The following is a 12,832-nucleotide window of genomic DNA, read 5'->3' as shown; positions in this document are numbered from 1 at the left end:
CAGGATGCAATGAAAAAAAAAATTAGAGAACAAAAAGAACTCTAGATACTTAAAAATATAGTTTTTCAGACTATGCAACAAAGCTACAGTTACCAATACAATATGGTACTGAAACAAAAACAGAAATATAGCTCAATGGAACAGGATAGAAAACCCAGAAATAAACCCAAGCATCTATGGCCAACTAATATATGACAAAGGAGGCAAGAACATACAGTGGAAGAAAGACAGTCTCTTCAATAAGTGGTGCTGGGAAAACTGAACAGCTACATGTAAAAGAATGAAATGAAAACACTAACACTATATACAAAAATAAACTCAAAATGTGTTAAAGACCTAAATGTAAGGCCAGATACTATAAAAATCCTAGAGGAAAACATAGGCAGAATGCTCTTTGACATAAATCACAGCAACATCTTATTTGATCCTAGAATAATGACAATAAAGACAAAAATAAACCAACGGGACTTAAATAAACTCAAAAGCCTTTGCTCAGCAGAGGAAACCATTAAAATGAAAGACAACCTACAGAATGGGAGAGAATCTTCAGAAACTATGCAACAGACAAGGGCCTAATGTCCAAAATATACAAATAGCTCATACAATTCAACAACAAAAAAACAGCCAAAGTGAAAAATGGGCAAAAGATCTAAACAGACATTTCTCCAATGAAGACATATGGCTGGCCAGTAGGCACATGAAAAAATGCTGAAACATCTCTAATTATTAGAGAAATGCAAATCAAAACTACAATGAGGTACCATCTCACACTCATTAGAATGGCCATCATTAACAAATCTACAAACAACAAATGCTGAAAAGGGTGCAGAGAAAAGAGAACTGTCCTTCATTGTTGGTAGGAATGTAAATTGGTACAAGCACTATGGAAAACAATATGGAAGTACCTCAGAAAACTAAATATAGAACTACCTTATGACTCAGCAATCCTATTCCTGGGCATGTATCCAGACAAAAGTACAACTCAAAAAGATACATGCACTCCTATGTTCATTGCAGCACTATTCACAATAGCCAAGACATGGGAACAACCTAAATGCCCATTAACAGATGAATGGATTAAGATGTGGTACACATACACACACAATGGCATATTACTTAGCCATAAAAAGCACAAAATAATACCATTTGCAGTAACATGGATACAACTAGAGATTCTCATACTAAGTGAGTTAAGTCAGAAAGAGAAAGACAGATACCATATATTACTTATATGTGTAATCTAAAATATGGCGCAAGTGATCCTACGTATGAAATTGAAACAGATTATGGATGTGGAAAGCAGACTTGTGGTTGCCAGGGAGGAGGGGGGAAGCAGTGGGATGGATGGGGAGTTTGGGATTGGTATATGTAAACTGCTACATTTAGAATGGATAAGCAATGGGGTCCTACTGTATAGCACAAGGAATTATGTCCAGTCTCTTAGGGTAGAACATGATGGAAGATAATATGATAAAAATAATATATATATATATATATATATATATATGTATGAATGGGTCACTATGCTCTACAGCAGAAATTGACACAAAATTGTCAATCAACTATACGCTAATAAAAATGTTTTCCAAAACTAAAATATAGAAAGGAAGAAAATTAAAGGGTTAGAAGAGATTGAGTGAAAAATTCTAGCATAAAAATTAAAAAGCTAAAAAGAAAATATGAGAGAAAAGTTTTGACATATATTCACATATATAATTATTCAAAAGTTCAACATCTCATTCACAGAAATTTGAGAGAGTAAGAATAATAGAAAGGAGGAAACAAAAACAGAGATTTCCTAAAGTAGATGATGAAATAAGACGAAGTACAATGAGTCCCCAGTGCATCAAATAATAGAGCCGACTCTGTCACATTGTCATAAACTTTCAGAATACCATGGAGAAGAGTATCCTAGTAGTTTCCAAGGAGAAGAAAAAGTACATCAATAAAATAACAAATATAATCTTAGCATTGGTTATCTAGTCAACCATTTTGAAGGCTACAAGATAAAAAAGCCTTCAACGCCTTCAAAGCTTTGAGTGGAAATGATTTTCAACTTAGGATCCTAAAAGCCGTCAAACCAACTGTCCAAAGAACATTTTAAAAAACTTCAAAAATGTAGGTTCTCTGAAACATATTTTTTGCCACTATTTCTTAGGTTATTACTTGAGGATATGCAGTAGCACAATGAAACAGTAACCAAGAAGGAAGAAAATGTGAGATCTGTGAAAGAGGTGATCCAGGTCTGGAGAGGACTGTGTGATGATCCATCCTAGAGAGCTTCAGACCAACGTGGAGCAGGATAACGGAAGGCTTGGGAAAAGGTATCAAAGGGGGGAAAAAAGAGATTTAATCCCACTCTTGAGCTATTAAAACAATTTAGGAGACAGAATAACCAGGCAAAGTAAGGAAAAAAAATACTTAGGAACTCTAAAAAATCAGATTAGAAACTAAGTATGATCACAGTACACTGCTTGGCTCTGTCATGGATTCTATTTGTAGTCTTAATGTAAATAAGTGGTTAATAACTTTCAGCTGTAATAGACATCCTAAAATGATTATATTATGTAATTGTTAGAAGCACCATCTCTAAAATCCTTACTGGTTATCAAATCTAGAAATAGTCTCAATTTCTTATTACCCAGTTTTCTTTCTGTAGGACAGAAATAATAAGTTATCTATTATAATCTCCTGAAGCTTAAATGAGTTAATTAACCCAAAGTACTTGTTAATAGTGCTTAACACAAAGGAAGTCCTCAATCGGTGTTAGCTAAACAATAACACATATTTAAAGAACAGAAGTATTTCTTGACACAGAAAAAAAATGAAATGTTAAATTTGATAATATAAATGTATAAATACAGATGGTTGAAAGTGAGGAAGAATAGTAGTGAAGCAGTCAAGAATATTGTTTACAGTCAATAGAAACAAAGACAAACAACAAAGGCAACTGAAAAAACAAGAAAATTTAGTAACAATTGTGTAAATAGGTTAAATTATAATGCATTATAGCAGAAAGCTAATAGTACATTATGACTAATGAATAAATGAAAACCTAGCATGTGAATTTATAATATAGAGATATAGGAAGAAAAAAAAAGAACCAAAAAAATAAATAAATGAAAGTGTTTCTACTGAGGAATCAAGGAAGGTAAATATCTTTTTATTTTTATTAAAGTATAGTTGATTTACAATGTTTCTTCAATTTCTGTTGTGCAGCAAAGGGACCCAATCACACACAATTCCCTGTGCTGTACAGTAGGGCCCCACTGCCCATTCACAGGACTGGGTCACTTTTCTGTATGACAGAAACAGAAGAAACATCATAAATCAACTATACACAAAACCTATGAGACACAGCAAAAGCAGTTCTGAGAGGGAAGTTTATAGCAATATAATCTTACATCAGGAAAGAAGAAAAAGCTCAAATAAACAACCTAACCTTACACCTAAAACAACGAGAGAAGGAAAAAGCCCAAAATTAGCAGAAGAAAAGAAATCATAAAGATCAGAGCCAGAAATAAATGAAATAGAGACAAAGGAAACAATAGAGATCAATGAAACCTTAGAAAAGATTAACAAAATTGATAAACCCTTATCCAGACTCATCAATAAAAAGTGGGAGAGGGCTCAAATCCAAAAAAATTAGAAATGAAAAAGGAGAAATTACAACTGACTCCACCGAAATACAAAGGATCATAAGAGACTACTATAAACAACTATATGCCAATGAAATAACCTAAACATCTTAAAATTGTATTTGTCCATTAAAACTGAAAACTCAATAAAACCTAAAAAAAAAATGAAGGTGAGGGGATATGGAATGGACGGTGGGAGATTTTTAACAGGAAGTCAAATCAACATTAATGATATCTAGAATTTTTTTTTTTTTTTTTTTTTTTTTTTGTCTTTTTGCTATTTCTTTGGGCCGCTCCTGCAGCATATGGAGGTTCCCAGGCTAGGGGTCGAATCGGAGCTGTAGCCGCCGGCCTACACCAGAGCCACAGCAATGCGGGATCCGAGCCGCGTCTGCAACCTACACCACAGCTCAAGGCAACGCTGGATCGTTAACCCACTGAGCAAGGGCAGGGACCGAACCCGCAACCTCATAGTTCCTAGTCGGATTCGTTAACCACTGCGCCACGACGGGAACTCCGATATCTAGAATTCTTGCTAGGAATTTCAGAAAACTCTGAAAGTTTCGAAACTATGGAAATCATAGGAAAAGAATGCCAATTTCTGGACAAAATTTGATCAGTTTTAAAATAATCTAATAATTGACCATAAATGACAGAGATGATGTGATTTTTATTGGTAAAGTCAAGCAAAAATCACAGGACATCTGAAAAGTGAGAGTGGCTCAATGTCAGTGATTCTTCTGTTTCTCTCACCCCTTGAAATTGTCAAGTATAGTTTGAAGAGGTGTTTGATTACTGACGTCAAGCTCTTTATGTGTAGCATTTTCTGTCCAGTCTGCTCTTCTCCTTCTGGTCTCTTTCTTTGCTGGCTGCTCTATGATATTTCTGCATCATTGTATTTCCTTTCCTCTCTTCCCAAAGGATGAACATATTTGCGGTCAGTCCCAGAAACCTGATCTTTATCCTGAATCTCTGCTCAAAAGCCACTAGAGATGAGTCATGTAGACAGTCTTATTTTATTAAGAAAATGTGTAATACATACTTAAAATAGTGAGACTTACTTTGGTGAATTTCATCAATGCTTCTTAACTTGGACCTCAGAGAACATGCTTTTTTTTTTTTTTTTTTTTTTTTTTTGGCTGTTTGATTTCTTTTACTTTTTGGTCAGTGTCTAAAACCTTAAAATTCCTAATCTGAATCCAGTTGTTTGCCTAGGCTAGAGGTATCAATGATGAAATATTTTTACCTGCCAAAGCTGACCAGCATTTCTCAGAACCTGGAAGACAACCCAGTCTGGGTGCCTGAGAACTGTAGTCTTCACATAGGTATATTTGTGTCTATCTTCTAAATGGCACTGAAAGGTCCATATGAAATTTTGAGCTTTAATACCAGGTAAAATTATAAAATAATATTAAGTACTTTTGGAAGTCATCTCGTTAGTGGCTTAAGGCTCCATTCTCATAACTTTTCCGTTGCATTAGGTCTTCCCATCTCCCCTTTCTTTTCTTTCCATTGCATATAATTGAGCTAATCTTCATGCTTAGAGGAAACATGAAAAAGAATTTCAAGGACTATGGTGGGACCTATTTTCTCCAAGGACTCTCCACTGCTAACTGCAAGGCTGGTAGTACTTATGCTGAGGATGCTATGGGGTCAGGAACAGGAAACTCAAGTTGGAGGAAAGAATCACAGAGGCTACCTCTAGCACCCTCAGAATGGAAGGAGAGCAATGAAGGCAATGCGGCTGAAACTCAGTGGGGCAGAGTGTCCCAGGAGGTGAGGTCAGCAAGGCAAACAAGATGGGGGGGTAGATTCCGTGGGGCCTAAGGAACCTTGAAAGACTTTAAAGAGCCCTTACTTTGGAAGCAATGAGAGAATATTGGAAAGTTTTAAGCAGAGGAAATGTGAAATTTTAAATGATCACTCTCCTCTTTTGAGAGTAGACTATATCGAATAAGAGTGAAGCAGGAAGGTCAAAATAAGGCTGCTGCTGTCAACAGAACTTAAATGATAGCTGCTTGGACCAAGCTGGTGGTGGCTGATGAAGGACATGAGAAGTGATTGATAGGATTCTGGATCTTTTTTGAAGATACCATCAACAGGATATTTGAATGTTGGGATATGAGAAAGAGAAGAGTTAGAGTAACTCTAAGATCCTGCCTGAGCAACTGGGAAGATAGAGTTGCCATTTACTGAGATGGACATGTATGTCTTCAGGTAGAGCAGGTTGATGGAGGGAGATAAGGAAGTCAGTATAAGAAATATCAAATTTGAGAAATCCATCACAAATACAAATGGAAAGTTGATATGAGTAACCAGAAATAAACTTTAAAATTTTTACATGTATTTTCAAAATTGAGTTCACACATCCTAAAAATCTCAAGATAAATTTATAGCTTGACAATAATCTTGGATCTTTCATATAAAAATGGTAGGGCAGATGTATTTTTTATTTTTTACTGAATAACAATTATGAACATTCCGAAAAATACCCCCAAAATAAAGCACAATAGTGAAGCTTGAAAATAAAAATCTTTTACCCTTTTTCCCCAAATTGACACCCTCAAAAGCCTCCGGGTCCTTTCCTATCAGATCATTCATTGTTATAATAAAGCATGTCATGTCAAAATTCATCAGGCACTTTCACAAAGCATATTTTACACTTGAATTGCCCCTAAGCGTTTAGATGTTTATTTCTCCCTACAGCCACCTGTAAAGTTAGCTTAGATAATTCTTAGGAGTTTGATTTTACTCAGGTGTGTTGACAAGCACAAACAATAAATCCTTGGGAAATTTCCAAATCTCAGTTGTCCTCTGTCTGTGCAAGTTAAATGAATCACATAACATATAAAGGGGGCAGAATTTAATTTATTTATCTTTCTCTTTGCTGAAAATTTTGGAGCCAGTTTATATGACTCAAGAAGGCCTAATTAGCTCTGAGATCTAGGGCAAACCCACAGTGGAGACATGCGTCTGCTGAGAGAGACCCGGCAGGACTTGAGGCTTGAGAGTTTTCCATGGCAGCTGTCCCATGTTCTCTGTCCCTGCAGCTGTTCCTTCCAACCCCCTCTGGCAAGTGACTGTATCTCTTCACTCATCCTCCCCACAACTCTTGATATCTAAACTCCAGCCTGTCCGCATATCCAGATAAAGAGGCTCCAGGAACAGCCCCTCTATTCCCATTTCAGAAAGGAACCTCTGCTTCTGGCGTTCTACTGCTTGAGTCCCATAAAACTGTTTGCCCTCCCTCCCTCCCTAAATTAGAATATGTCTTCATAGCCCTTTTCATGCCAGGCATTTCCAAACACAGCCTTGTGTTAGCTGGCCCATGAAGACACAGTTATTCTGTGCCCTATGGAGTTTCCTTATTCCCATGTTAGGGCCTCTCCTTCTGGCACAGTTCAGTTGTTGGTGGCAAGGAGAGAGACATGAAGGGATGGACTGGGAGATGTGTGTTCCAGGACGAAGGAAAAAGGTGAGTGAGGGAACTCTTTGATGTGTTTGTGAAGGAAAGAGTGAACAATGCCAGTTGTCCAGTATATAGCAAGTTCAAAGGTAAATAAATGTGAAAAATAGACAAGGGATAGATCTTAAAAGGTCTCAAATGTCCAGTCTCAGAGTTTAGAATTTATTTTAGTAATGTAGGTAGTCATTGAACGTGCTCAGTGGGGTAGCAACATAATAACCAACATGGAAAAGAACTAATATGGGCTGCTTTCAGACTCTACTAAATTCTTTCCCATATATGATCTTAGTTAATGATTAGTTTTTCTTTGTGACTTTACCACTGATACTAATACTTAATCTGGATTAAAAAGAGGAAATACTGAGAACAAAAGGACCCGTCTAAGCCATGGTGGTGATTAAAGTGGGACCATAGTTATCAAAAGTGGGCGTATGGATAACCAAAGGAGACCAAGTAAAAAGAGAAGTTCAAAGACATAACATTGATGGCAAAAGGAAGAAGAGACACTGGAGAATATGAGTTGTATGAAGATTGATCCTTGTCCTAATGGTTGAGGGCTGTAGCACCTATTCCTGTAGCTGGCACCTAGTAGGCATTCAGTACATGGCTGCAGTGTTGCCAAATTGCTCTTGGGTGGAAAACCTCCCTCTGCCCATCAAGACAGACCCTCTCTGCAAGTATGCATTCAAAGATTCTGGGGAAAGGAAAGCAAAACGCATGTTCAGCAATCACTTGTGTGCTCAATTTTCCATAGTGCATTTTGCTCTAAAGCCATTAAACTAAGGGCAAAAGGAGAAGAAAATGGGGACAAAATCTTGCTGCTGAGGCCAATTCTCAGTCAGGGTGGCTTTGGTTTCTTTTTGTTTATGTATTTAATGAGCAATCATTTGTTAAATTTATCCATTGACTGTCAAAAATTCCATCCTTTCTATTAATTTACACCCAGAGGAAATTCCTGGGAGATTTCTGAAGTTTTCCTTTGTCCAATAGTTGGATGAGCCATGGGCTGCACAATGCTTACATAACCTTTAAAATCTAAAAAATAAAAAGTAACTCAAATGGCAGTTTTATGAGATTTCTGCAGGGTAGGTTTTAGGATGATGCTTTGATTCTGTGATTGAAATCACAGTTTATTTTCAGCACTGGCTCTGTGGAAAATTTGTTTTACTTTGGGCATATCTCACACAATGAAGGAGTCTGGATGTGTTTCCTTTAAGCCACTTCAAACTTCTTTGTGTATATAGGATCAACCAATCAACTAACATTAATGAAGTAACAAGTTGAATTTAATCAGATAGCTTATCACACAATACAAAAAAAAATTCTGATTATAGTTAAATACATACAAATAAGCCTTTTTTTTCCATATGCTTAAATGGGGGAAAATCTAATCTTGGGAGTAGATATGGGGCAGTGAAAACTAAACATATGTCAGCTCATTCACTAAATACAGAAAAGGAATATACTTGTGCCCATAAAGCTTTAACATATTTCTTTATTGGGCACACATTATTTCCCTTCTGTGGATACTAAGCACCCTTGTTCTCCACCTGCCCACCCACCACCCCCACCTCCTGGGGACTTGTTCCTCCTCTTTCCTTCCTTCTCTGACCCAACCTGTGGTTCCCATGGAAACCACAGAGTTCTTACAAGGCAGTACTGTTGATTAGCCCTTTGAGTAATTCAGGAGTGGGTACCTCCTCAGCAGAGCCATTCAAAGATCTTGCCTGAAAAATTTTAGCCACCAAGAAGAGACTCAGTACCTCTCCAGTACACAGTAAACCCAAGATGATTAATGAAAGCCATCAGTGGTTTCTTGCCCCATGGAGAAGGTAAGACTTCAGTGAAAGAGAATGAAGGCAACTCCCTGAGAAGAGCCAAGGCGAGACATGGAGAAGGATATGGGGAGAGAGAGGAGGAGAGAGAGAGAGGGAATGAGAATGGGAGAGACCTTGCAAAATCCAAGTCAGGGTTTCCTGTTGATTTAAGACCTAGATGCATTTATATCCTTTCTGTTTCTTCAATCCTTCCCATGAACCAATAACCCCCCTTTCTTACTTTGGTTGCCTGGCTTAGTTTAAACTGATTTTCTATTAGTTGCAATGAAACAAACAAACAAACAAACAAACAAACAAAACAAAAACAGAGCATTCCAGCCCTCCAAAACAAAACAAAAATAAAAACTAATATGATTAATGTTGTATAACTGTGCCTGAGTTAGGTTCAAAAACTGTAATTCCAGGCAGATTTCTGAAAGGCAAATTGACTTTAACTCCCAAGAGTCTGTGAAATTTAAGAGGATAGAAGTCAAAATCAGATGAGCTCATAGCAATCTAAGAAGCTGACAAAGGCTGGTGTTTCCCTGTCCAAGAGGACTTAGAAACAACACCCATTAAGAGAGATAGGAAAACAACCTCAGCTCCAGATTACATCTTCAAAGTAGGTTTATACTTGGCTCATACAAAGAGTAAATGAACTAAAGCAGGTATTCGCCACAGCTTGGAGCCAATCATCCTTCTGAAGTTGCTTCCTAAATTACAAAGAGAACAGGATCTCTTCTGGGAGAGGTGAAGGGCAAGCAGATGAACTACCCTGGTATGGAAAAGCTATAGGTATTATAAGGCCAGTCCCCAGCCTGACACAAGCTATGCTCCTTTTATGTGACTTAACTTGAAAATCGTGCAGCTACAGAATGGAGAGGAATTCTCCCCATTATCAATCTGTGGAGAGTTCTTTGTGGGGAGTTTACACACGCTTTATCTGCTTTACAGAGGAAAACAAAAATATACCGAAGCAACAACAACAACAAAACAAACTTCAAAATTCAAGTAAAAGCAAGAATGGAAGAGGGGAAGCAACTTTTAGCTGCAAATCACCAAACCCATAATTTTACACTCTACGAGCATCTAAATAAACAAAATCATGCAGTATAAACACTGCTGATAAAGGACTAGCACACAGTGTTTAATAGCTCCAGGGGAAATAAAAAGACAGCACAAATACTTTTTTTCACAAAAGACACATTCTCTATAGTTTTAGAAAAATTATTATTTTTAAAGAAGCTAAGTGATATGTCTCTAATTTCCCATTTAAACTAAGTATCATATACAAGAACATGAATTTAGGGAGATAATGATGTTTATGAATCAAGAGTGACCATAATTCCCAGTAAAGAGTTTAGTTTGAGTAACTTTCTAAAACTTTAAACGGGAATATAGTCAGTAAATATCAGGTACACTTAGTCAATATTCTACAGAACACTAATTCTGTGTCCATCACTAAACATGAGGATGGATTTCCCTGCAGAGTTTTCTTTCCATATCGTCAGGCTCATAATTCTATTTCCATTGTCAGACCACATAATGACATCTTTTGGTTTACAAAAGATGGCTTGTCAAAAATAGTTGGATGTTTTCATATTAAAAACTAGTAAACTCTGGGAGTTCATGCTGTGGCTCAGAAGGTTAAGGATCTGGCATCGCCATAGGCATAGGTGAGAGCTACGGGCTTGGATTTGAACCCTGGCCTGGGAACTTCCACGCGTTGCAAGTGTGGCCAAAAAAAACCCCAAAGCAAAGCAAACCAACCAACCAAACAAACCAAAAACCCAAACCCAAACCTAGTAAACTCTGGCATCTTTACCACCAGTACTTGTAATAGCACGCCTGGAGATTCAGACACGGGAAATTCGCATAGGGTTCTCCTCACAAGCTCATGGCTATCTGCCTCTTGTTACCCACCCTGGCAACTTTGCCGGATCTGTAATGCACTTTATCTCGTTAGTGGCCACTTCTCTGTCTCTGACACTATTCCTCCCACCCCTCCAGTTCTTTCTACCTTGAGATTTCTATTTCCTTATGGTTGCTCTTTTTGTACGAATACAATTTTTTTACAGATGTAAATCTTTCAGCTGCTTCTCTCATTTCCAATTGCTTGTTCCCTCTGTGTATTTCTTTTTCAGTCTTTCCAAGAGAGGAGCTCTCTGGGTGCTGGTAGTTGGTATTAACCTTTTTGGGGGAGGGCTCTTATGGTAGCTACCTCATTAGTTATTGGCCAACCTATGTGTTGTCTCTTCCTGAGCCTGAAACACACTCGTCATCTGATTACTCCTAGGGTAGCAGAGTCCTGTCGTCAATTTTCTTAAGGGATTTGTGGCATGAGGACCACTTGGAATGATGTAAGCACATGCTGCCTTATCAATGCCTTCAATCCAGCGGCTGTGGAAACTGGGTAAAAAACGCACAACTTTTCAGAGCATCTGAAGACAGAAAGGAAAGACAAGAAGAAACTGTAAACTGTTCAGATAGCTGGGGACAGGCAAGACTTATATGTCTGGTCATTCCAACTTTAAAAAAGAAAAAAAGAAAAAGAAAATCCCAATCCTCCATGCCTTCCACCTACTGCTCTGTGTCTTCTCCACAGCCTTGTTAAGAATCACCTGCACTCATGCGTCTATTATCCTCCCTCCCATTTATTCTTTAGCTTATCCAGTGTGCCTCCCACTCCCACCCCCTATTTACCAGTGACCTCCATACTGCCATGGGCAAAGGACACTGTGAGTTCTCCTATTATGTGGTCACTGCTAAGAAGTATCCCAAAGGTGGAAGCAGACAAAAGAGATGAGTGGGTGTCTTTTTAGTAAACTGGTAGGCATTGTTTAGCTCATCTGGGTATTTTATAATTCGACAGGGCTATGCACTTTTAAGTTTTTTATTGACTAGACTATTTTACAACTCAGTAGGGGTAGAGATGAACTTGTAGAAAAAAACCTGATATTAATATGGGTGATTCTTGATCAAGAGAAATGTAAATGCTTTCTGCTACTGCAATGAATTAATTTGGTTCAGAATAGATGCAATGACTGCCATCAGGTAACACTACATTACAGACTACTGTCCTGCAGAATGTTAATCAGCTTTTTGTTTGTTAGTAAGTTAATTTCAGTAGGCCTTGACTATTTAAATCTCTGATCTTCAGTTTCTCTTCTGAACTAGTCTTAATATATTGCTTTTGTTAATGAATTAAAGTCTTTGATGTGTGAATTTCATAAATTTTTATAAAAGTCATATGTTTAACCTTTTTTTTTTTTTTTTTGCTTTTTAAGGCTACACCCATGGCATATGGAGTTTCCCAGAGTAGGGGTCCAATCAGAGCTACAGCTGCCAGCCTACCACACAGCCACAGCAACACATGATCCAAGCTGCCTCTGAGACCTATACCACAGCTCATGGCAACACCAGATCCTTAACCCACTGATCGAGGCCAGGGATTGAACCTGCAACCTCATGGTTACTAGTCGGATTCCTTTCCTCTGCGCCATAACGGGAACTCCATAGGTTTAACTTTTTGAAAATAATATTTTTTGATTACTCAGGAGCTTTTGATTACTCAAGAGCTGACCACTCTTTCAATGTTGAAATGGTCTCTTAAACAGCCCCATTCTTCCTGACATCCCATTCTTCTGGTCTTTTTTTTTCTGCTTCTCTGGGCTGCTTTTCTTTGATTTTGTTTGCTAGATTCTCTTTTATTTTCAATATTTAGATATTGGAGTTCCCTGGGGTTTGGTTTCCAGACCTCTTCTCTTTTCTAAATGCTCTTTCTCTCTCTGCCTTCCTCTCTGATTTCATCTACTCTCCTGCCCTCATTTATGTCAAAACTCATCAATTTCCATCTGTAGCTTAGTCTTATCCTTTTTTATATTCAGGTGTCTAAATAAATGCCCATTAGA

At 37.6% G+C, this 12,832-nt stretch overlaps 1 protein-coding gene across 2 annotated transcripts in view; it reads left to right on the top strand.

Annotated features, from left to right (window-relative positions):
- The window catches only part of LOC146405618 (uncharacterized), a 168,211-nt gene that overhangs the window by 40,060 nt on the left and 115,319 nt on the right, over positions 1 to 12,832 (top strand). The window contains exon 1 of one of the 2 annotated variants that reach the window (XM_085013997.1): positions 6,976 to 7,113. The exons of the other annotated variant lie outside the window; for it this stretch is intronic. Coding sequence (XP_084870123.1) covers positions 7,012 to 7,113 — 102 coding nt within the window. The 5' untranslated portion in view covers positions 6,976 to 7,011. Of the gene's footprint in view, positions 1 to 6,975; positions 7,114 to 12,832 lie in introns of those variants that run through there. 2 annotated transcript variants of the gene reach the window in all.

Source organism: Sus scrofa, chromosome 2 (assembly GCF_054392235.1).
Source record: "Sus scrofa isolate SSC_HxYL_T2T_F1_AM1 chromosome 2, Sscrofa_HxYL_maternal_Yorkshire_Landrace_v2.0, whole genome shotgun sequence".
In the NCBI taxonomy this organism is placed as follows: Eukaryota; Metazoa; Chordata; class Mammalia; order Artiodactyla; family Suidae; genus Sus; species Sus scrofa.
The sequence above is the reverse complement of the archived record's forward strand: the minus strand, read 5'-3'. Positions and strand labels throughout refer to the sequence as shown.